This window comes from Parus major, chromosome 3 (genome assembly GCF_001522545.3).
Source record: "Parus major isolate Abel chromosome 3, Parus_major1.1, whole genome shotgun sequence".
NCBI classification, from domain to species: Eukaryota; Metazoa; Chordata; class Aves; order Passeriformes; family Paridae; genus Parus; species Parus major.
Genome location: NC_031770.1, coordinates 55,308,672 through 55,332,138, shown reverse-complemented (window position 1 = coordinate 55,332,138; position 23,467 = coordinate 55,308,672). Strand labels below are relative to the sequence as shown.

At 35.9% G+C, this 23,467-nt stretch overlaps 1 protein-coding gene across 1 annotated transcript in view; it reads right to left on the bottom strand.

Moving 5' to 3' along the window:
* The window catches only part of SYNE1 (spectrin repeat containing nuclear envelope protein 1), a 301,154-nt gene that overhangs the window by 203,332 nt on the left and 74,355 nt on the right, over positions 1–23,467 (bottom strand). Inside the window, exons 11-26 of the mRNA XM_033512756.1 lie at positions 23,349–23,456; positions 22,480–22,617; positions 21,154–21,318; positions 17,937–18,049; positions 17,228–17,396; positions 13,600–13,696; positions 12,051–12,253; positions 8,292–8,456; positions 6,660–6,812; positions 6,124–6,267; positions 5,623–5,796; positions 4,428–4,586; positions 2,293–2,457; positions 1,615–1,749; positions 675–833; positions 211–419 (exon numbers count right to left, since the gene is read on the bottom strand). Coding sequence (XP_033368647.1) covers positions 211–419; positions 675–833; positions 1,615–1,749; positions 2,293–2,457; positions 4,428–4,586; positions 5,623–5,796; positions 6,124–6,267; positions 6,660–6,812; positions 8,292–8,456; positions 12,051–12,253; positions 13,600–13,696; positions 17,228–17,396; positions 17,937–18,049; positions 21,154–21,318; positions 22,480–22,617; positions 23,349–23,456 — 2,456 coding nt within the window. The remainder of the gene's footprint in view (positions 1–210; positions 420–674; positions 834–1,614; positions 1,750–2,292; positions 2,458–4,427; positions 4,587–5,622; positions 5,797–6,123; positions 6,268–6,659; positions 6,813–8,291; positions 8,457–12,050; positions 12,254–13,599; positions 13,697–17,227; positions 17,397–17,936; positions 18,050–21,153; positions 21,319–22,479; positions 22,618–23,348; positions 23,457–23,467) is intronic.

Below are 23,467 nucleotides of genomic sequence, written 5' to 3'. Positions count from 1 at the left end.
AATGATCTCTTAATTGTAGGCAAAAAGGTGTAAAATCCACTTGAAGCCCCACGATAATCTGTGGAATTACTACACAAAGTAGTGTTTTCCACTTGAAGCTAGAATCACAGTATCATTGTTTCTATGGTACTGATCTATGATGACACATAGAGTGATATGCAGAGCCATGCATAAGGCTCTGCAAGACCCAGGTAGGAATTGAGGTGGCACCTGCTCTTATAGCCCTTCCAGGTGTCTGAGTGCTCTGTTAGCTTCATGTATGTGCTGTCTATCTGGGATTTCAGATCCTTCAGGATTCGCTGGCTGCTTTCCAATGTACCCCTCACTGGATCAGAAACTGGCAGCTTTTGGCACAGTTCTTCCATTCGTTGTAGCCTTTTCTCACATAGGTGGTAAGATCCCTTATCACCAAAGAACAACTGATGGGAGACAAAGCAGAAAATTCAATAGAAATACAGACTGGAAGAAAGCATAAAGCATATACATAAATTTTTCATAAACCACTAAACTAAAATAATTTGTTGTTGTTGTTATTGTTAAAGACCTCAAGAGTTAATCTGACATAAGCTGGACACAAAGAGTTTGGTGCCTGAAGAGTTACCCAGAACTTCTGCTTATTACTGACGTTGAGATGTATTCCTGTAAATGCCCCCATGGAGGCATGGAACTCATACCATGTGTTCCTTGATCATTCTTTCATTGCCTTCTCTTGTTAACACCTTGTTCTGTCGAGCTAGTTCAGCTTTGCACTCCTCCACTGTCACCAGGAACTTGCTTTTCTGTACTTCAATTTTCAAGTGGATCAAATGATATGGGGCTTCTGTTTGAAGATCCTACACAGGGGCAATAAAGAAATACAGAGATAAAACACTACTCCCACTACTTCAGTGTAAACTTTCTACAAATAAATAGTATAAAACCTGATAATATAGAAAATAAAACATACATATCCATGAACAAATACAGGTTTGTCCATGTTCGCTTTGTTACCAATGTCTTAGATTTCTCAAAAGTTCATAAGCTGTCACCAAAATGTGTATAAGGCATGTCACAGAGCCATCTTCATTCTTGGCAAGACATAGCAAGCATTTCCCGTGTAAAATAGTATTCACAACTACTTCCAGAGGTTTCTGCCTGCCTGCTAGTGAGACCCCTTATCCATCACTCCAACTTTGACCAGCAACATGCTGCAGCAGGCAAAAAATTCCATAGCTGGTGAGCAAAGTTAGTTCAGTTAGTCTTTGGCAGAAGACACAATTTAGGCTGATGGCCTGACGTCTTACAAATTTGTTTGGTCAGGAAAGTAACTGTAATTATCCAACATCAGCATAAAGGAGAAAATGTAAACACCTCTTCACACAGGTATTATTATGGCTGTATGTAGCAGGGGAGAAATAAGGTTTTATAATTACATTTCTTGAATTTACTTAACTGTTTTTTTTTCAAATGGCTATCTGTAGGTGTAGAGGTATCTAATATTGTAAATACTTTTTTCCAATTCTATGAGAAGCCAAAAAATACAAATTATTTTGTTTTCTTTAATTTATTTTTTTTTCAATATATAGGTCGTACTTTCCAAAACTAAGATTGACAATACCCATGTCATTCACTAACCTTCCACTGTCTATGGAGTTTCCTCACAGCTTCCTGCAGGCTGTGTTGCTCTTGTTCTGGGAGGATATCAGTGAGTTCATCACACGCTTTCAGAAAGGCATTTAGAACTCTCTGATCCAACTGGTTAAAAAATTCCTGGAGAGGAGGCAGAAAGGGAGAAGGTGAGAAGATGAAGCTGGATATTATTATGCCAACATGAAGTTCCTTAATACACACTCTAAGTTTCAATGTTACTTGTGTTCCATTGAAGAATTGATGTTTGAATAATGGAAACAACTACTTCTAGACACTTAAAGTCCAGCAAATTAATTTATTCTCAGCCAGGACATTGAGATGGTATTTTAATAAGAATACATTTCAAAGCTACATGCATAAGTTAAGGTTATAATACAGAAACAGATATTAATCTAAGAAAAAGAGCAGTGGATGTGTGAGATTGTCAGTGGTTCTACTGAAAACCCCACCCTAGGTTTTTTCACCCTCTGGTTGTTTACATCCAATCTCACATCAATAAGTGAGCTGACTGTTTTCCTTTTTGTTTTTCAATATTAACATTAATTTGATTTAATCTGTTTAACTTCTACACATGCAAGAAATCCACTTCAGTTTCAGAATTAAGTAGGCCTTTATGTCATGCACTCAAAGATTTCCATGAGGAAGGTCAGAGAATTTACTCACGCTATGTTTCCTGAGAAGTTCTTCAGGATTTCCTTTTTCTTTTAAGCAACAATTGGCAATCTGTATTACTTTCTCCAGTTCTGCTCTAGACTCCTCAAATTTCTTCATCAAACGGCTATTTGCTTCTATGTTTTTTCTCCACTCACCAGCTTTCCTGACCATATTCTGAGTCACAAGCAAAGAAAATGAGCTGGCACTTTCACACTTTTATTTGCTCTCTTTTACCATGACCTTACAAAACATGCATTTCATTTGTGTCACTCTTTTAAATATATGCTTTTCACCATGCTTCTCCCTCTCCTGATCCCATCTTCCCAATTTTTCATACTGAGGCTTGTCATCATTCAAATAAAAATTAGTAGATGAGATGTCTCTGGTGTTTTCAGAATGCCTTTGTCATTTGATTAGTGAGTTTCTTTCCTAAAGCCTGCTCTCAAATGTAAAGCACCTGGTACTCAGGAGGTTGGCATTTCACTTTTCCTAGCATTAAACTACCTCCCCTAACGTGACTCAAAGTGAGGATAGATCCAGCCAGTTCCATGCTGCAGTTCTTCTGACATGGAAGAGGTTTGTATGATTACCACACCAGAATGTCAGATAAGTAACCAGGCACAAAGCTACTTAGAAGACAGCAAATTTTGTGGTTTAGTTGCTGAAATCCTCATTTTGCAACCCTAGTCCATCTCCATGCACTTCAATATGCAGTGGTTCCAATTTCATGAGCAAGTAAAGAAAATTTACCAGGAGAAATGAACAGTTCAGCACCTCGACTGCACTTCAATCACTGCTTACTGTATATCCACTTCACCATCCTCACTGATCACAAAGCTCAGCATAAGGAATTTTAGTGAGTTTACCCAGCCAGCTGATCAAACCTGAGGTTCTCAACTTAAACATCTTCCTAAATCTTTTTAAAGTTTTCTGATAAAAATAACTGCATAGTAATAGGATTGTATAGGGAAAACTTTACATGGAAAACTTTATATGAAGGCAGTTTCCAGTATTTTAACTCCAGGTATTCCACACTTTGTATGATTATACCCTATTTTATAGGTCTATTTTCTAACAAAAAAAAAGAGATAAACCACAGTCCAGCTTAATTGAAACAGATGATGAATAGATAATGTTGATAATGTAATAGATAATGAAGATAAGGTTGAACATGGTAAATTTACCAAGTGCATCTGCTTTTGCTACAACAAGCTAAACTTAAACAATTATTTCTACATTATAAATCAACAACTTATCTTTTGGTATACTCCACAAAATATAATATAAATTTTGAAATTCACCTCTCAGAGAGAGCTATTGACTGATAGGTGATTTTCTGCAGTTTAAAATTCAGCCTGGATAGATTTATACTGAACAAAAATTGCCTGAAAATATATGGAATAGAACCCATTATGTGGAAATCTGACTCTAAGACAGCCACAAAATCACTGAATATGAATGGACACAAAGATCATTGAGTTAATCTCTGGCTCTGCACCAGACAACCCCAAAAAAGTCAGACCAGGTGTAATGGCTAACTTCACATTAGAGTGGGGCTAGACTGGGACTGAACAGCCCAGAAAATTGCAATAATAACTGATAACAACAGGTAAGGGGGAATATAGTTCAAAGGCCACAACTTTGCATTATTGAATGCATCATATTTGCAGCTTTCTATATTCACAGTCTGTGAAATAGAAATGCACAGTCTGCATTTTCTGAGGAAATACAAAACCCAGCAATAGGATGTGCAAAAGTTTCTATCTTCCATGGTTTGTGTAAAAGGGGATGTGTGAGGATATAGAAACAAATGATTAGCCAAGATAATAAAGTCAGGAGAAACAACAAACAGTGTCGCTCTAACAGTAGGATTTCCAAAGGACCCTGAGGCATGTCAAAGTTCTCTTAAATCCCAGGTTCCTCTGTGGCAGGCTCACCTCTGAATAAGTGCATGGAGAACATGATTGTAAATCCCCTGACCCCTTATTACCTGATAAAGACAAATTTTCATTAATAACTTGATATCAGAGAGGAGAGTTAGCCAGGAGAGCAGCTACAGAGTGATGAAATGTAGGTATGGTAGGACGGATCAGCTGAATATGAAGAAATTTTCAGAAACATGCACCAAGGCATGATATTTTTACCTGAAAAGTAATCTGAACTTGTGTAACTTTCTTCTGAAACGTTGACTGATGGAAATGCTGTAAGACCTCAGTGGAAGCCATACACTGAAGGATACTCTGACTGTTTCTTTCAATTAGGGACACATCTTTCTTGCAGTTTTCTTGATAAGCTACCAAATCCTGAAAGACAAAAACATATATCCACCCTGGCCAGGAACAAAGAGGAAAAAGATTTGGCAAAATAACAGGAAGATGCTTTTTGACAGTAAGGACCACAAAGGGATGAGGTCAAAGCACCATGGCAAACAGACTACACAAAATATGATATGGAATACCACAGATGATACAACTTTCTCCTTGGATGTGAAGTATTGTACCCAAATAGATTTCTAGCCATCATAAAACAATATAAAGATGTGTACCCAAGCCCTCTGGGTAGCTGTAGAGAATGTAGGTCAATATATTGTTCTGTGATATAATTTTATGGTATTTCTATATTTGTTGTATAAATGTAGGTAAGCAACAGTGACATAGGAATGACAGCTCTCAGTAGCAGGTTGAGATCTCAACCTTCCTTGCCTTTCAGCAAATTAATCCTTCCTGTCAGCTTTTGGAATTCAGATTTCATTATAAATCACATTAAATTATGAAAAATATACTTCAAAAAATAAAAGAGAGCAAAAGAAAACATGAATGAAATAGTACAGGCTGAAAAAAAAGTTTCAAAAATCCTATTTTAATTTAACTTTCCAAGAGACTTCTGACTAGTTCTGAATCCCTTCAGAGAGAAATACTTATTAGCCATGAAGAGAAGTTAATGTTACGCTACAATTCGTTTCAAAGAAGGCACTTTTCCAAGCCTCTAAGAAACTTCCATAATTCTCCAAGGAAACATAGAGAAGTTTCTGAACATGATTTTTCATCTGCTTAATAAAAAATCCAGTGTATTTATATTAATTCAGTCCAATTTCCACTAGATTAAAAAAAAAAAAAGTCTTGTGTTTACTTCCTGGATTTAAACCAAGGTCACTAGATAGGCAAACAAATTTCAATTTTTTTGTATTTATGCCTAGCTGACTTTAGGATAAGGCTACATCTGTTGCCTGAATATGAAGAAATACCTGCTCAGTTTACAGAGTTGCAATCCAAATTCCTAGAAAGATAATTGTAAATACTCAGAGGCAGCAGATCTTTGTAAGATGTTTTTGAAACTTACCTGGGCTTTTTGTTTAAGAACAGTTGTCGGTTGTGTTTCAGGATCAAGGATAGAAATGATTTCATTTACTTTTTCAAGAGATTCATAAAAATGTGTGATTTGTTTCTCAAGTTCTTCCAGTGGAGACAGCAGACGTTGGCATTCACATAGCAGGGCACTGGAATACTCCTTAACCTTTTGGTCAAGAAAAGAAATTACTGAAACAGTTGTAAAATTCAATAAATAGCAACCTTTATTGCCTGTAGGTTTATATAGCTGTTACCCATTCTTTTTAAAGACAGAGCAGTCCTGATCTTGTATTACTTCTTAATGAAAAGAGTATTAAATTTAAGGATAGTAGTCTTGGCATTTAAGAGAAGTAACACCTTCTCCACTCTGAATCAATCTATCGTTACAACTTTGTACTTGTTCAAACACATATAAGTGAGAATTTATGTACAGGACCCTACTATTTATTAGTTCAACAGTCTACAATATGCAGTAAAAGAAGTATTCTGCAACCTTGCCCAGCTGCTCTTTGAGCCGTGTCAAAGTTCCCAGCATTTCATTTGCTTCCTCTTGGGAAACTTCTTTTGTAACAAGTTGTCCCGTTCTTGTAACCGCTTTGTACTGAGCTTCCATTGCAGGCAATTTGTGCTTAATATTCTGAAACAAATGTTTCAAAAAATATTTCAACAGCAGTATTTATGCATTCATGGGAGATAAAAGACTGGTAAATTATATGCATTCTAATTGAAAATTATTTTCATCACTGATTTCAGTGCACGCTGGATCATATTTCAAATGCATGAAAACCGAGCCAGAGATTATCAGTCAGCTCACCTGAAAGTTATTTGAAACTACAAAGAAATAAATACCTACTGAGACAGTGTTTTGGAAATTTGCTCAAAAATGTCACTAATAGAACACAATTATATATATATTTTAGCTGTAGCTGAAATATCTAATACTAAAATCATTTCATGCTATCAGAATTAAATAGTTGCAAGTTTCTTTCTTCTGAAGGAGAAAGACAGAAATGAAAGGAAGACACTTACTTCTAAATCTTGCACAAATATTTTGACATCATGAAAGGACACTTCTACAGGGGTTGAAAGTTTCTTATTGCTTCCATCAATAAAAGCTGTCAAATGGGCCACACCATCCACATACTCCTTCCTCATTTTGTCCAGTTCATCAGCTCGAGCATACTAAAAAAGAGAAAGTAAAGGGGAAAAAACCCAAACAAACAAAACAAAACAAAAAACCCCAAACCAAATTAGAAACCTTGCAATTAAGTAACGATTTAAAATAACTAGCATGTTTTCAGTGCAACTGTTTGTTGGAAAAATTACATTCAGTGAAATACAATATAATGGAAAGTATATTCATCATCTGCATTAGTTTTAATAGAAATGATTCTAAAATGAACAGCATGCATACAGGAGGTCATCCTCTTTTAAGGTCTGGGAAATGCCAGAATCATTTGTTTTTACACTAGAACCAAAGGTTCAATTCATTTCTCATTACCTACAGTAACAATTTCTAAAATTCAGCAAAGAGAATAGAACATAAAAAGCCTAGAAAAGCTAAAGGAAAAGGGAAATATAATTAAGGAATGCTGGCTGGGGGAAGGGGAAATACATGCCTTAGAAAGTAGAAAGAGCTGTGTGACAGAAATGGTGAAAAAGCCTGTGAGGAAAAAACCCACATAGCCAGCATATGAAAGAAGCTGCATAAGTAGAGGAAGAGACATTTACATCAGTGAATCACCCTAAATAGCAGCAGCAAGTAAAGCTTGAGAACATTCTTGTCAACAGTCTGGAAAAGTTACAATAAAGGAGAGACAATCACTTTTGCTTTTCCTTTTAACTTGACTGCATAGGAGATAATCATGCCAGTAAAGAAAACAGATTCAGCATCTTCAACAGGCAACTGCTATTTAAAATCACTGACAGAGGACAATATTGATAGATGCATATTGACAAGAAAAAAGGTACTTTCTAACATGTTTATGAGGTTGAAACAGTTCTGTGTAATTAAGATCACATCTTCTCTTTGATTTTTAAAGAGCAAATATAGAAACAACAATGCTTTTTGTATCAGTTGAATCTCTTACATGAGGTAAAGGTTAGGTTTATTCCTTTACTATCAGAACCTTCTTGCAGGCAAGATAGAAAGAAGTAAAGTCTGACCAAAATGGGGAAAAAAATTAGTTAATTTAGTTAATTATTGTCCCTGCTTATGGTTGCAGTACAATAATTGGAAGGCATTTACATCAGAGTGGTGAAAATAATAATTTTCATCATTTTCACTGTTTAGATTTACAGAGATATTACAGTAGCAATAGGTACTGAAAACCAGTCATTTTCTTCATAGAACAGTAGAAGTTATGTATAACATAACATTCACTGTATCAAGACAGGTGACTATGATGAAAAACTACAGCTTATACTAGTTGAAAATGTCCCCTCACCTGCCCCAAAATAGCTGTATAACCAAAAAGATAAATAAAGAAAGAGCCCAAATATAATAAATTACTGTCAGGGAGCAATTTCTAATTTCAATACTGATGAACAGCTAGGCACTTTAGAAAGTTGTCCTGTAGTCCTGCTAACATGGTAATATGTCTTGCTTGCATGGAAATGACAAAGCAAATATTTAAAAGTAACAAGGGAAAAATCACTTACCTGCTTAACTTGCATAAATAATTCTCTCCATCTTCCATTTAGCAACAGAAGCTGCTGTTTAAGATCTCTGGAAATGGTCTCATCACATGTTTCAATTAGAAAATTACCAGCATCATTCATGGCTGTGTGCTGTTGGATCCAATGAGGTAAGTGCCGGAAGAAATCCTGAAGAAGAAAATAAAAACACAGTTCCAAAACCTTTTAAATCAATCTTTATCTGAAATCACAAAACTAAAATTTCATCACCTGCTCACGATTTGATAAAAAAAGTGCTGAACAATTATCCTCTGAAGCTCATCACATCAAATATGCCATAACAGAAATTTAACATCTATGAGTATAACCTGTGGAATTAAAAATTACTGCCAGTTCACTTACATTTTACTCTAGTGAGTGGCTTCAGTTAAACTAATGAAATTCCTCCTTAAGAGAAAGCTCCATAACTGAAAATGCTGTTAGGGCTCATGTGTTTTCTGAGTTATCCTTAAGTAGTGTGGGCTGATAGCCCAGGCCATACACAGGCTGTGGAGAGGTCCTTCCCCTGCTCTGAGCCACATGCAGCTTTCCAAGTTCTGGCCTCTCAGAAGATCTGTGAAGACTGGTTTATTTTATCACTGCTTCCTCCTATCTCAGAGCAGGTGAGCACAGAGGGGAAAGAGATGGCTGTCAGTGATTCTGTCCCCCTCACTGAGACAGCCTAATAGACCATATGCATCTTGTAGGCAGGTACACCCACATAAACTGGTAGAAAAGACAAAGCCCACTTCCCTTGATTCCTTTTCTCTCTTCCAGACAATGGGAAATTGTTCCTAAGGCAGGTATCCCTGGGCTCTATGACTCCATCTATATCAGCAAACCAAAGAGGACTCAGTCACTGTCTCATGATTGTCCACATCTCTGACATGGTTTTGGCTTGTCCCTGCTACCCTTCTCCCAAGCAATGCACAATTCAATGAATGGCCAGATGTTTCAAACAGACTGGACCATGAGGGCACCTCCTTTCAGGGGAGAAGGAGTAATCAGAAGGATTCAAGCTGAACCATGCCACCTGTTCCTCAGGATTTAGGAGGGGACAGTGATGCATTTTGTTTACGACTATCAATCTACCCTCCTAATTCCCAAACCATTCGCCTTCCATGTGACAGTTCCATACAATCCTTTGCTCAATGGTACATGAGAAGAATTCCTGTCCAACCACACTGCCAGCCATCCAGAGTTTCAAAGCTACAGTTCTGAAACTATCCTTGGCAGAATTCATCCATGTATAAAAAAAGTTCAGATGCAACTGCAAAGAAAGTCATGTGGTTGTATACTGGTCAGATATCTTGAAAAGAGAACTGAACAACACACAGTGTTTCAATTCCTAAAGCTGAGACCAACAGTATCCAGGTGCTCTGTACTGATGTATCACCACATACATTTAAATTTGATCAGCTACGTAAACTGCATCTGCAATTTGAATCTTTTTCCACTTGCAGAGGAGCAACCCCCTTGCTTTGTACAAAGGCTAACCTTTATGAGCACACCCAAAAGAAATTAAGTCTACAGAATCTGGCACTGGTCAGCTTTCCAATGGTCAGGCTCGCTAAAGGTCAAGAAGAAAAAAGCACATGCATCAACTACTCACGTCCTTGTTTCCACACACTTATTGCCACAAACCATTGACTTCTGCAGACCTGCCTGGGGAGTCTCTACATTTCAGAAGCCAACCTAAGACGTGTTAAATTGAAACATATTTGGAATGTACTGGGAAGAACACCTCATTCTCAATTAAAACAACGCAGCTCTTTTTAAGCCACATGAGATGCAGAAGCTCTCAAACCTTTTGGATACAGCTGTGTGAGAAAAGTGTGGGAGGGTGCAATTAGAATGAAATTATTATGGAAAGTGCTTAAGAGGTACTGGAAATAAACAAAAGAGTTGTAGAAGGAGCAGATTGAAAAATCCAAGTGCAGAGTGGTATTTTTTTGCAAGATCTTCAGTGCTACAGGTTCACAATAAGGTTTTTGAAAACTGAAGCCAACGAGAAAGCCAATAGGCTGCTTACTTTTCCAAACCAAACAGTGGTACAAGCAGGTCTGGAAATGATACAGAGATAATGGAAAGAAGAAGAAAGCATGACAGCATGATCAAGAGCTACTGTGGTCTTTGCCTAGGATAGAATATAGAGGCTTTAAGTAATACAAGTAAGGTTTGAAAATGAGCAACTTTGTATCATAGTACTGATATCTTTGTGGATTTACAGAAAAAATATTTTGAAATACTTAAAATATGTTTTACACCATATTACAAACAATAGTTATCATCTTTCACCTGGTATTCCAGATGATTTTTCTTAATGGCTGGAAGACTATTAATTTTACAAACCACTATAAGAATTGATTTTGGTTTTAATAATCAAATATTAAAACTGCTAAATTAGAGCTATCTTTAGAACTATCTAAATGAACATTATTGCTGTGAAGAGCTAAATTCAATTAAAAGTAGAAGTAACTTTTAAAATATGTAGCTCAGACTACATGTGGATTATGCTACCACTCAATAACCTTTAACAGGTTTGAGCCAATGTATTTAAAAAAAAAATTTAAAAAAAATTTTGGAAGAATAAAGCTTCATGTCTAAGGCTTTCAACAAGATTTCTTGAAATTTTTGAAATCATATATTAGAATGAAAAGAATTACTTGTTGGATTTCTGTTAGAAATCTAAAGCAAGTATATACTGTATGAGTATGTTCAAATTTCTGCTTTGAAAATCTTTGAAGATAAAGTTATACATCTAAACAGAAAATTAAATGCTTTGATTTTATTAATATACATGGATTTAAGAATTTTTAATTATTGTCCAGTTACTTACATAAAACATACACCATTATCTAAGATCACCCTGATCAGCATAAGTCATCCTTCCTGCCCAATAATAATTGTTTGAATCTATATCATGCCAGACTATTTTTTTCACTGGCTTATTTTTATTTTAAAAGTGCATTCCACTAACTTACAACAGTTTGAACTAATAAACTTTAAAAAAAATTACACTGTTTTTTCATGTATCATGAAATAGTCATTCCTGTGCTGATTTCAATTTGCCATCTTACAACCTGTGAGAACTCTAAGTGTTAAGAGCTGTATAGCTGCTACATTTGGATTAGGTGCAAATTCAGCACCTATTAAATGCAGGACTATTCAAGCCAATCCTGGTTTTTCTTGAAGGTTTACAAACTTAAATCTTAGTGCTTTGGTACTCTAACATTACAAAAAAAAAAAAATAAAAAATATAGAACTATCTCTATTACTGCAGGTCCCCATAATCAATTGTCTAAAAGATTTCTGAAATGCCAGGGAAATCAATTAATTAATCAACCATCAAATATGACAACACATATTAATAATACTGCTCTTTGAAGGTAATGAGTACTGAAATCTATCATCTAGAAAAATCAGTGGAAGTGTCTTTATAGGTAGTCCATGATTACTCACTTAGGTGCTAAGAGCTGTACTTGCCTTTGAGTGAATCATGCAACATTCCTATCTGTGAGCAATACTGCTGCCCTATATTCATGTCAAAGGTGCCTCTAGCCATGGAGACATTGTGTATATATGCATTTGCCTCTAGATGCTATTCAAGCAAACACTGGAACTCCTATGATGAATGAAGACAGGACGCCGAAGTCAGAGCAAAACGTAAGCAAATGCAAAAAAAAAATATCCAGTGTTTCCCAATTTACAAAAGAACCATATGCATATGTTGCTAGTGCATACCTTTTTGGAATGTTCAGGCTGATTCAGCATTTTCTCAGCATCTTCAAGCCAAGCTTGCAGACTTGCCACAGTGCTGCTGTATCTGTCCCAATTAGCAATTACTTCTTCCAGCATGCTTCTTACACTTCTCACCTCTACTGAGAGGTTCCTCCACTGAGCTGTGGTATCGCTCATGAATTTCATCACATTCTCAACTTCTTCCACTGAGATACAGGAAAGACATTGATTATTTTGTTTCATTACCATTTCAATAAAGATTAACTATATATCATGCTTATTCACTCACAACAGGGAATTATATTTTACTGCAACTTCTATTTCAGTAGACTTTCATATACAAATGTTCAGTTCACATCCCCATTTTAGCACAAGATCATGACTGAGAAATTAAACGTGTGAATTAAAGACTTAGGAAAGTATATAAAATGAATGCTAAATTAAAACAGTCACACTGCATATTGTGTGTGGTGTTCATTTCAAATCTGCAATAAAAGAAATCAAGAGACTGGCTTGACTTAAAAAAAGCAGAAAATGAGAGTTGCATAATATAAAACCACATATTATGTCTACATTAAAAAGTATGGAACAAAATTCTGATCTTCCTGCCATTGACTTTGAAACCAAACTGCTGCTAATTTTTGCCATTTAACTTTTAGCGTTTTCCACATGGCAAGAAAGGAACAAATGTGTCCTCACTCCAGAGGAAAACAAACAGAGAGAAGAAAAAAAGCCAAGCAAATGCTGAAACTTCATAAAATATGCAGAACATACTTGTTTTAAAGAGTTTCCAGCTAATTTGAACTGCTTTTGCTGAATTCATATATGCTAGTACTTGTTCTTTAGAAAATTTGTTACTGGATTTTATTAATAGCATTGCATACATCTGTGACTTTTGTTCTTTGTAAGAATACCTTGAAAAAAATGTTTACTTTTGTAAAATTTGTGTGTCACAATCAATTTAAATTTCCCAACAATCAAAGGTATCCATTTTCTCTCCCCCTTAGCAGCAGCTAAAACAATCCTCCACAGACATTATTGTGCTACAGATTAAAGTGATCTCATGTCTGTAATTATCTAGGTCAAATATTGCCCTCGAATTCTCACTGAACTCAGCAGTATTGAAGAATGACAGGAGGCAGCTGTTGAATCAGCTACACATTTTTTTCTTGTGTATATCCATACTGCAACTACCATTTGAGCTCCTCTTGCAGGTTTTCAAAGGTAATGAAGAACATCCATAAACCAAGGGATGATTTTGCTGCTACAATACTGGGACCAACTCCCAGTTGTCTTTTTCTTTTAAATTAAGCCAAGCCAGGGAGCATTTCCAGGCACTAGAACATGATTTTCCCTACTCCTACTTTGGTTTCTGTCACAATTTTTTATCCCAAATTAACAATACTGAAAAAATCCAAGAGTGAGTACAGACAATGGGCTTTTCCCAGGAGGAAGTCTGAATATGACCACCCTCATCTGGAGATTCAGGACCAGAGCAGGCTGCTCTGGACCAGGTGCCTAGGTGCTAGTGACAAAAGAAACAGGCATTTACCTGAGCCATTTGCTTTGGCATACATTTCAGCTGCTCTTTTCAAGATCTGGTAGGTAACTTCATACTGCTCAAAGAACTTACTATTTTCAATAACAGACTGAAAGGAAAAAAGAAAATTGTAACAGATAAAATAAAGATAGGTATTAGGATTAGCAATAATTTGTATGAAACTACATCAGGATTCTGATGACATAATTTAGCTTCATTATTCCTCCATTCATCTTTTAATCATTATAAAATAATATTTTAATTATCACAATTATAAAATAGCATACAATTTTCACCTTTTCAATTCAATGGTACAGCAGAGTATATCATTACAAATACAGATTTATTTACTTTCTACAAGGAAAGGTTATTTGAAGTTTTCTTATTTGCTGCCTTGCTGGACATCACTAGGATATGATATTTAGAATGTGCAGAAATTGAGTAAGTAACAAGTTATTTAATGAAAACGGTTTTACACTCAAATCTAAGTAGAATAATTTTAATAAAAGGGAAAATTTCCTTCATATATGTCACCACAAAAATCAAATCCAATTGTTCCCGTACTAAGCCTTTTCAGAAAGACAGGTTACACTTTAAAGATAAAAAACATTTACTTTATTCTTCAATTTTTCTTTACCTCCTTCACAGATAGTAAAAAGTAAGATCATGGAAACACTGCACAAAGAGATGTTGTTTTTCCTAAGTGTGACACAGTGCTGTTCCTTTGTGAGTGATGGTTTAGCTCTGTGATGTGTTATGGTGCGATGAATAAATTATCTGGAAATATTTTGGTAAAAAAAGTTATGCCTCTGACATTTATGCTTCTTCATCCCTTATGGCAAATGAAAATGACCTTTTTTTACATGTCTTTCAGAAATGTTATTTCCTTTAAGTGCAATACAGAATTATAGCTCTACATTATGCAACCACATTATACCTTGCATTACCAGTGTTAAAACAGAAAGAGAAGGCTAGAGTTTGGAATGGTTCTGTAATTTATGCTACATCTCATCCCTCCTCAGCTGCAGATTAAAAAATTCAGGAATGCACACCCCACATATGTCTATGCAAGCTTTGGAATGGCAGAATAGACAAAGTCAGACAAGTATGATTTTGATTAAACCAAGCTTCAAATGAAGTCCAAGTTCAATGGATTTTGAAGAGGAGAATCAGATCTTCTGTGTTCATCGATCCATATTATATAATATTTAAAAAGCACTTAAAAATAATTCTGCCAGTATATACCTAAAACCCTTCTATTTAAAACCTTTGACAGTTGCTATGTCAGGTTACAACAGTTACCTAGTATGTAATTTAGAACTCTGTTTATAACCAAGGAAACTAGAAGTCAAGAACTATCAGAATTTCTCTCTATTCTCCTGTTAAAACAAAATCTGCCATGTATGAAGGCCTACAGGCTTTATCATGAATTATGTGATGGACTCATGACTTTCAGTTTTGCCAAACCCATGTAGACATTTTAACCTGACCCAAAACCTCACATTAAAGAGCAAAACAGATTTATGTAACAGTGATACTGAGAGCTATCTGAAATATTTTCAAAAATTAAATAAAGATATTTTACTGATTTATATTTTCTACCATCTGAAAAGATTTCTGAAAGAAAATAAACAGCTCTCCCAAACCAGTATAGCATATGATGCTAAAAATGTGCTAACACAGCAGAGCTAAAACACAGTTCCATGGGTTAAAATCCATGGATAACTGTACCTAGCATCTCCATTACAGTGGAATTTGGTACAGGACATTATTCAGGTTGATGGTGCACAATCTGTGCTGACCTTTACTTGTGCTGTATGAAAGATGGGTGAAAAGATTATAAGATAAAATATAAAACCACCACTTTTATTTTTAAGCTACAGTACATAAATATTTTCCAGGCATATGTTCTATCCAGATCTTAATTACGCATGTTCCTAGAATGCTGACATTCCCCAGTCTGTTTTGGCAGACAAACAGAATTACATTTTTATCTCCTGCTAATATAGTCACTTTGACTATAAGGTACTGACTACAGCTTTCCTACGTAAGACTCTTAATATACTGGAAGAGTAACACTTGTCCCTCAGCCCTAGAAAACTGGGCCCAGGTAAACCAAAGCAAATCAATTCTCTTTCCATCACACCTTGAAGGAGACAGAAGTCAAGACCATCAAGAATGAAAATGAGATCTGTTTATTTTCCTGTCTTGATTTCCTCATTTTGATGTTATACAGTTTAAAAAATAATGCAAGGAAGCATCTTCCTTCCCTAAAGACCACCTCAGCATCAGTGGTCTGAATTACAAGAACAATTGAGGCACTTGCAAATTAATATACAAGTTAACAACTTCATCTTCATTTTAAAGGAAAAAAGAAAAAGTCACCAAAAAAACCCCTGAAAATTCAAGTTAACCACTTTTTATTATTTCCAATGTCAACTTTTAGTAGTTTTTTTTCAGTCAGAGAGTAAAAAAAATGGACTGCATTCCTAGTTATTTCACATCACTCCAGCAACCTAAGTAAATTCAAGTAATTATCTGAATTTTGGAAAGCTTCTCTACAGAAGAACATTAACTGACTCCCACATTTTTGGGTGTCCCTAACTACTGAAGTTTAAATACATAAATTGTCACTTTGAAGGGTGAGAATTTCACCCAAATCTCACTGAGTTTGGAATTTTCTTTTCAAAGAAGTGGAGACAATCAGTAGTTTTCTCTGCTTATTGACCTGGCTCTGAATGGTTCTGTAACTGTATTAATCCTTTTTAGACTAAATTTCTGAATGCAATTTTCCCCATATGGATTAGACAGAAGGGAAGAACTAATTAGACCAGCCCTGCTTTTGAAAGAATCCTTCATGCCCTAGTGTAGAAGTGCAGGAGTACTATCATTCTACCTACACTTGGCACTGCACGTGTGAATCCAAAAAGATACAGCAGCATAACACTGAAAAGGAATTTATCAATGAACACTTATAAGTCAATAGTTTCTGTTCCTTAACATGGCATATGGCTGATGCAGAGCTGGAGCAAACTGTTTCCAGGGTAGAAATAAGGAGAAGGGTTTAATATACTAACGCTGAGTAGGAAAAGAAAAATCATTCCTTAAAATAAGAAAATTACTCTGCTATAGGTATAATATACAAGTATATGGAGGTAAAATAACGTCCTTTTTTATTAATCCTTTGGAAGACAGTAAAAAATACTGTGTGGGAATACATGCCAAAAACCTCCTCTGTCTTTAACTCTTCAGCTGTATCAAGTCACTATAAGGTGCTTCTATCCAGGTGTAAAAGATGATGAAATTAACTTCTTTGGAATTGCTATACAAAGTAAGCAAAATTCTAGGATTTGGAACCTCCAGACATGCTTGCTAAATTAACCACTGGGCAGAAGCTGGAGTATTCTTTTTAAACATTTATAAAAATGATGCAAAGAGATTAATTTTTACTTTTAGCCTTTTATATAAAGTTCCTCCATGTGGAAGACAGATTCACCTCTGAAAATATATTCCACAGGAATGCAGACATAAAGTTGATGACTGACAAATCTGATACCTCTTTCTGCTTTTATACAATTCTAGCAAACTTAAATATGAATGTTTCAAAGATAGTTATAAAAAGAAGACAACCCCAACTTACAATATAATTTTGAAGAAGCAGTTCCACGGACTCTCGCCTTCCGTATTTGATAATCCATGATTTTAACTTTGATTCTGCAAAGACTAAGAGTGACAGTAGACGGTACTTCAGTTCCAGAAACTCCATCTTCAACAGATGGAGCTCAGATGTAGAGACAACAAAATTAAACCTATAAAATGAATCACAGTATAGTTAAATACAGCAGTATTCATTTTTACAGGAGAGACTGAAAGCTTTAGTTACAGATTGGATATTTTCCTCATCTTTCACCTCACTCAGAGTCTGCAAACATTTAATTATGTGTGATGATATTCTAATGATTGCTCCTGAACAACAAATTAATTATGTTTCTTTTTAATCATAGAAAACATCAGTTCACTTCTGTTACTAAGTTTTGCAGAATAATTTTTCTTTTTTTCTCATGCATCCTGGCTGTTATATAACATTTCTTCCAGGGAAAAGCAATAACAGGATCAATATTAAAAAAAGTATTCCCATCCAAAACCTATTGTTTATTTTGATTCTTGTTGACCTTAAAGGCATCAGGTTTTTCAGTATATTTTTATGTATATTCTTGGAGGTTTTTCCATCCATCTCAGTTTGTCACTGAGAAATGTAACTAGAGAGTGATCTCTACATGAACAGATAAAAAAGCAAACAGGCTCCCCTTCATGCACAGAAGCTTTCTATTTCAGATTGAAAGCCTTACCTGTCTGCCATATCCTCTAACTGGTCATGTGGAACAGGCACGCCATTAACAGACCTGGTCCTGTGGATCTCATGGAACGCCTTTTTGTGACCATCTATGTTTTTCAGCAGATCCTGATTGGATTTTAAGAAAGAGAGAGATATTGAGAGAGTGAGGGGAGGGAGGGGAGGGAGAGAAAAGGCTCACAGTAGGCTATCTAACTAATAAGCACAATTTTAAGCCGGCTCTGATGACTCAGTGTAGTTAACTATTTGATCATGCTCTCACACTTCCATGCAAGGTAATGCACACCACAAAAGCATTTACATCAACTTAAACATTTACACAGGGAACCCCCCTTACGTGAAGCTCTGTTACAGCTATGCCGAGCAATTATGGAAGATTTTAAAACAGGATACACTGCAAAAGGTTTAACAGAACAAGAACCCTTAAATTAAATTGAATAATCTCTGAAATGCAGTCTGCCAATAAGCTAACATTCCAAAAGCATAATCCTCCTAAATTTACTCTTTCAATCTTTATAACAGATACTAACCTTTGCTAAGTATAGACTGAAATTTTAAGCAACTAATCTACTCTGCTATATATAGGCAGAAAATCTATAGCTCCTGCTCTAAGTACATATTCCATATTTAGCAAACTTTTCACTGTCTCACCATCAAAAGACCTCAGGATCGCTGTCTCAGTACTGCACGAACGGCTGCGGAATGTGGTACCCGACCTGTATTCCTGCGATCTGAACTGTACCAGCCAAACCCCTACAGCAGAGCACACTTCAACTGTAACTAAGCAACACGGCTTCAAACGGCTTCCTGGAGATTACATATTAAAATGAATGACTGGCAGCAGTCTTTGAAGAGATACTGTTAGCAGTAACACGTCAAGTCCCCAGAGGGCGGCTGAGAAGGCACAGGATGGTGGGTTTTTTTTTTACTGCAGACAGACAGCTGCTAGCACAAGGTGTTCAGAAGCCTGCTAGCAGAGAAGATGGTACAAAGGTTTCCCCTCTCCCACCTCGGGGAACAAAATGCAGGTTTCTGTCCAGATCCATATGTATGTACATATTCCATACAGATACATATGTATTTATTCCTACGTGCCAAGGAAGGGCTTCCCCCCAGCCAAAACCCGGTGTTTGCACAGAAGGAATCAGTGATAATTCCCTGGCTCAGCTCCCCAAATGGTCTCACTATCCCCATCAACCCACATGGGTTTTCATTGTTTTCTGCCTCAGACAACACCTTGCTGTGAAGAGAAATGAGTTAGGCTTTTTTAGATGCAGGTGATGTGCTGATTTCACCATGATGAAAACTCCCATGACTGACATAGTCTCACATAAAGGAAAGATTTGGAACCAGTATCTCAGCTGCATTTGAGACCTTGCCATACAAAAAGGGATGCTCCACTGGTGAGCCAAAACTAATCACAGCAGTTTCATCCAACATCAACAGGAAGCTCACGAAAACTTATATACAGTATTCTCATAAAATGATACCCTGCTCTGGGAAATGACCCTCAACACACACAGACATTGCCCTTGATCCCTGGGTCTTGGTAGCAAAAGCAACTAAAATAAACATAGGTGCTTGCCTGATTGTATGAGGTTTGTCCAAATAAGCTGGTACATTTTGTACTAAATTCAAAATGGCCATAAGCTATAAAGTTCACTAAAACAACCCATTGTCAGATGAGACAAAGATAAAAAAGAAGCAATGATGTCATCTGAACAAATCCATAACAAACAAAGAAATGACCAAACAAACCAGAAGGCAACAAGGAAACAAGGACTGAAAAAAATACACTAATGCATTTCTGGTACTATCCAGTAGCGCATTAGGATTCATCAATTCAAATCTGAGCAACAAAACAAACTCCAGGAACAGATATAATTACATATGCTTTCTTAAAGCATTTTCCATCCCACTCCCATGGGAAAACTCCCCTGGCACAGATTAACTTAAATCAAAGTTTATTTGTTGGCATGGAAATCCCTCACCACAGCATTTCTGATGCAAATAAAACAGTTTAGGGCGCACTCTTTTGTACTTCTTGTGAATGTATCAAAAGGAGGTCTACAGTGTTCACATTCTAAGAACAAAAGAGTGTTTGACTTGTTAATTTTTTTTAAAAAACAAATGTCAGATCCTATGAATCCTGAAACACTTGATGTTACCAAGAAAGTTAATGAAATTTAGCATTACAAGAGACAAGACCCTGAAAAAATCCTATCTTCCACACAGATTTTAACATTGTTTTTTTTAAAATTTAATTAGTTACTACTAAAGCTAGAAGAGCTACAATTGTTCTAATAAAAAAGTAATCAGATGACATGAAACTTTTCAGCTGTTCATTATATAACATTGCTTTTTGATGAAAAAACATTACCCATATCCTAAACACAAAAAATAACAAATTTACAAAAAAGTTTTAAAATAGTAGTGATAGAGGAGAAAACAAACCAAATAAAACAAAAAAAGCAAAAAAAAAAAAAGCAAAAAGAAACCAATACAGCCTCAAGTACTGCCTTTCTCTACACCACCTCTTCCCTTTCATTTACTGGTTCAGTTTCTTTTATCATCTCACCAGCACATTTTTTCATCAATACATTTTTTCTCACACATATTATGCAAATCCACTGAAAAAAACCCTCACTGTTTTGGTTTTAAATGAGACCTCGGACCCAGCAAAGAATAATGGTACAATTATTTAAATTCATCTGGCAAAGTTTCCTGTTCACCACAGCATGCTATCTGCCATCACAGATGACTGCCATGCTATCTGTCATCACAACACTATCAAAATTCACTTCATTCTTATTGTCTCTCCCCCATGAGTGCCACCTGCACTTTAAGCACAGTTAGTGCATTTATTCCCTTTTTCTTGTTTCACCCAATTAGTTAATACTGGTTAAACAACAAACACAACATTATGAGCTCCCTATGGAATTTTACCATAGAAATTAAAATATGAATGCCTGATATACTTCAGACAGAAGAAGCAAAAACCATTTGGGAGCAATTCTGGATATTGGCTGTAAGATAGACAGAGCACAGTTCAAGTCACCATGACGAGACACCAACCTTTGCCACCAACAGGACAACAGAACCCACAGAAAGTAGAAGTAATTATCTTTGTAGAGAATGGAAATTTTTTAATGGAATTTAAAGCTGTGAAAACAATGGAGGATAACACACAGAATGAATGCATCTCCATCTACCTTATGTTGTTCAAGCTTCCTGTGTATTGTGTTTGCTGTTTCCTCATGAGCTTGCTGAACAGTTACTTCTTCCCTCAGAGCAGCCTCTGCCCTGTAGAGCCAAGCACCTATGGTACCCAGAGGTGCAGGAAGGGATTTATCAAGGTGTATGTGCCAATCAAGCATCTAGGAAATAAAAGCAAAAGGACTGAAATTCCTCCCTTGCTAAGCTAAGTAATACAAACAAGTACACTGATAAAAATCAGATTTTATGCTGTAAAAATCAAACCCCCACGTAACAAAGTATAATTGAGACATAAATCTACATGTCATTCCACGTGAGTTTGGAAATTACAGCATTCTCACAGGCAACAAAATCTCTATAAGAATTTGTTAATTTATGTATTTTCCTTTCTGAATGGTAATTGAGTTACAGAATGATCACAAATAAACTGGAACAACCGAGAAGCAAAATATCTGAAATTTCATCAGTTAATAGACACAGTAAGGGATACAAGACCTTCTTCTTCCAATCTTATTTAATTCATGCTCCTGCATAAAATCTTTATATCTCTATTTTGAACATACTTTTTATACGTAAGGTTCACATGAGTCTCAAAAGATTGTGGAGGGAGGAATATAGCAGTAAAACACTGTGTCTTATTGGCAATGGCAATGGGAGTTATGGGTTATGGGAGTGAAAACATCATGAAAAAAATGTGAAAACTCCAGAATAATTTTAAACAGATCCTTTGTTAAATACATGACATAAAAATATATGCAGTATGGAGATACACTACTAATAATGTTTCAATTTTTAATTAAAATTGGGTCATACAGTACAATTTGCTTGGGATTTTTCATTCAGTTGTGGAAAATCCCAATCATAAATACTAATGTTCATTTATTACTATTGCAAATAGGTCAAAAATAGAATTTTAACTTCATTTATTGGTTAAGTACTCAGTATTGTACAGAATTTTTTTTCAGTTATACTAATAAACACATTAGAATCTCTCAATTAGCAATTTACATAGGAACACTGGGTTTGCAAGTGGCACTGTGTATGCCTTTCTTTCTATCAACAATGTCTTGAACTTGGCTGAGCACTGTTAGCACTCTTTCAATTAAAGGGAAATCTCAAAGTATAGTCCTTTTCTTAACGTTCTATCTTTGAGCAATATTAAAGATGATAGTGCAGTAAATAAAGCAAATGCAAAGTAATTCAGCAGGTCAGAAATTTGGTCCACTTTTAGGTTCCTAATGCCTAATAAAATCAATAGCAAACAGGTGTTTAAATTATTTTAAATTGAACCCATACATACAGCACAATGATTTCCAACTTACCCTGGAAGTAACTCTCTCCCATGCTTGCTTCACCACAGCTTGATCAAGTGATAATTTACCATCTTTCCGTAACGACTGGGTTGCAAGTTCAAATTGTTTCCTTTTTACCTCATATTGTACTCTGAAATGCTTAAATGACTGCACAAAGAGAAAATCAAATCAATTGCTGTAGAGAGTGAATGAGTTAAATTCATTAACATTTATGGAGTACCATAACCTACGGAAACTGATAAGAATCCTAATCTTTCCCAAAGAGGAATAGCACTAAACTTTTATATTTACTAGTATACTTTAAATTTATATATGGATAGGATTTTTGTATTTCCCTTCAGCTTTTAGATGCCTGAACCACAGATTAAAATGAGATAATAACTGATCAGATAAAATTGCAACTGGATTTAATGCTACATGGGACAGTGGCTGCATTTAGAGAACAGTCAAGCTTCAGGATAAAATTTAGGCAAAGTTTTGTATTTCTGATTTAGGTATTAACCTCTGAGAGAGCAAAATAAAACTCTAAGTCCTATCCTCTCCACCTGTCACCTCATCCAGCCTTCAGTCATACCTCCTATCTGAGCTAAATCACACAGGATCTGGAAGGATGGCACAGACACACACTCTCCTCTAACTAGGACAGTCCTTCTTCACACTGCTGGGAAAAGCTGTGTTAGGCAAGCCATCTGTGCACTGTCCTACGTAGCAGAGCTGGACCTGACATTGTAATTCCTCCACCAATAACAGGCAAGACACTTTGTGTCCTTAATTCATTAAACAACACTATGGTGACTCTCTGCACAAAATACTGTAGTACCTGCTACACAGAGTGATGACAAAAAGTTGTTACCGTACATCATTTCCATGCTGCTTACCTGGTATTTCTCCTGTAAGCTTGTTTCTGCCACCTGTGCTCGGGCTATGTCTCTTTCAAATTGTTCTGCCCACACTTTTAGGTCTCTTAGCACCAGTCTGTCTTCCTTCTATGATGTAG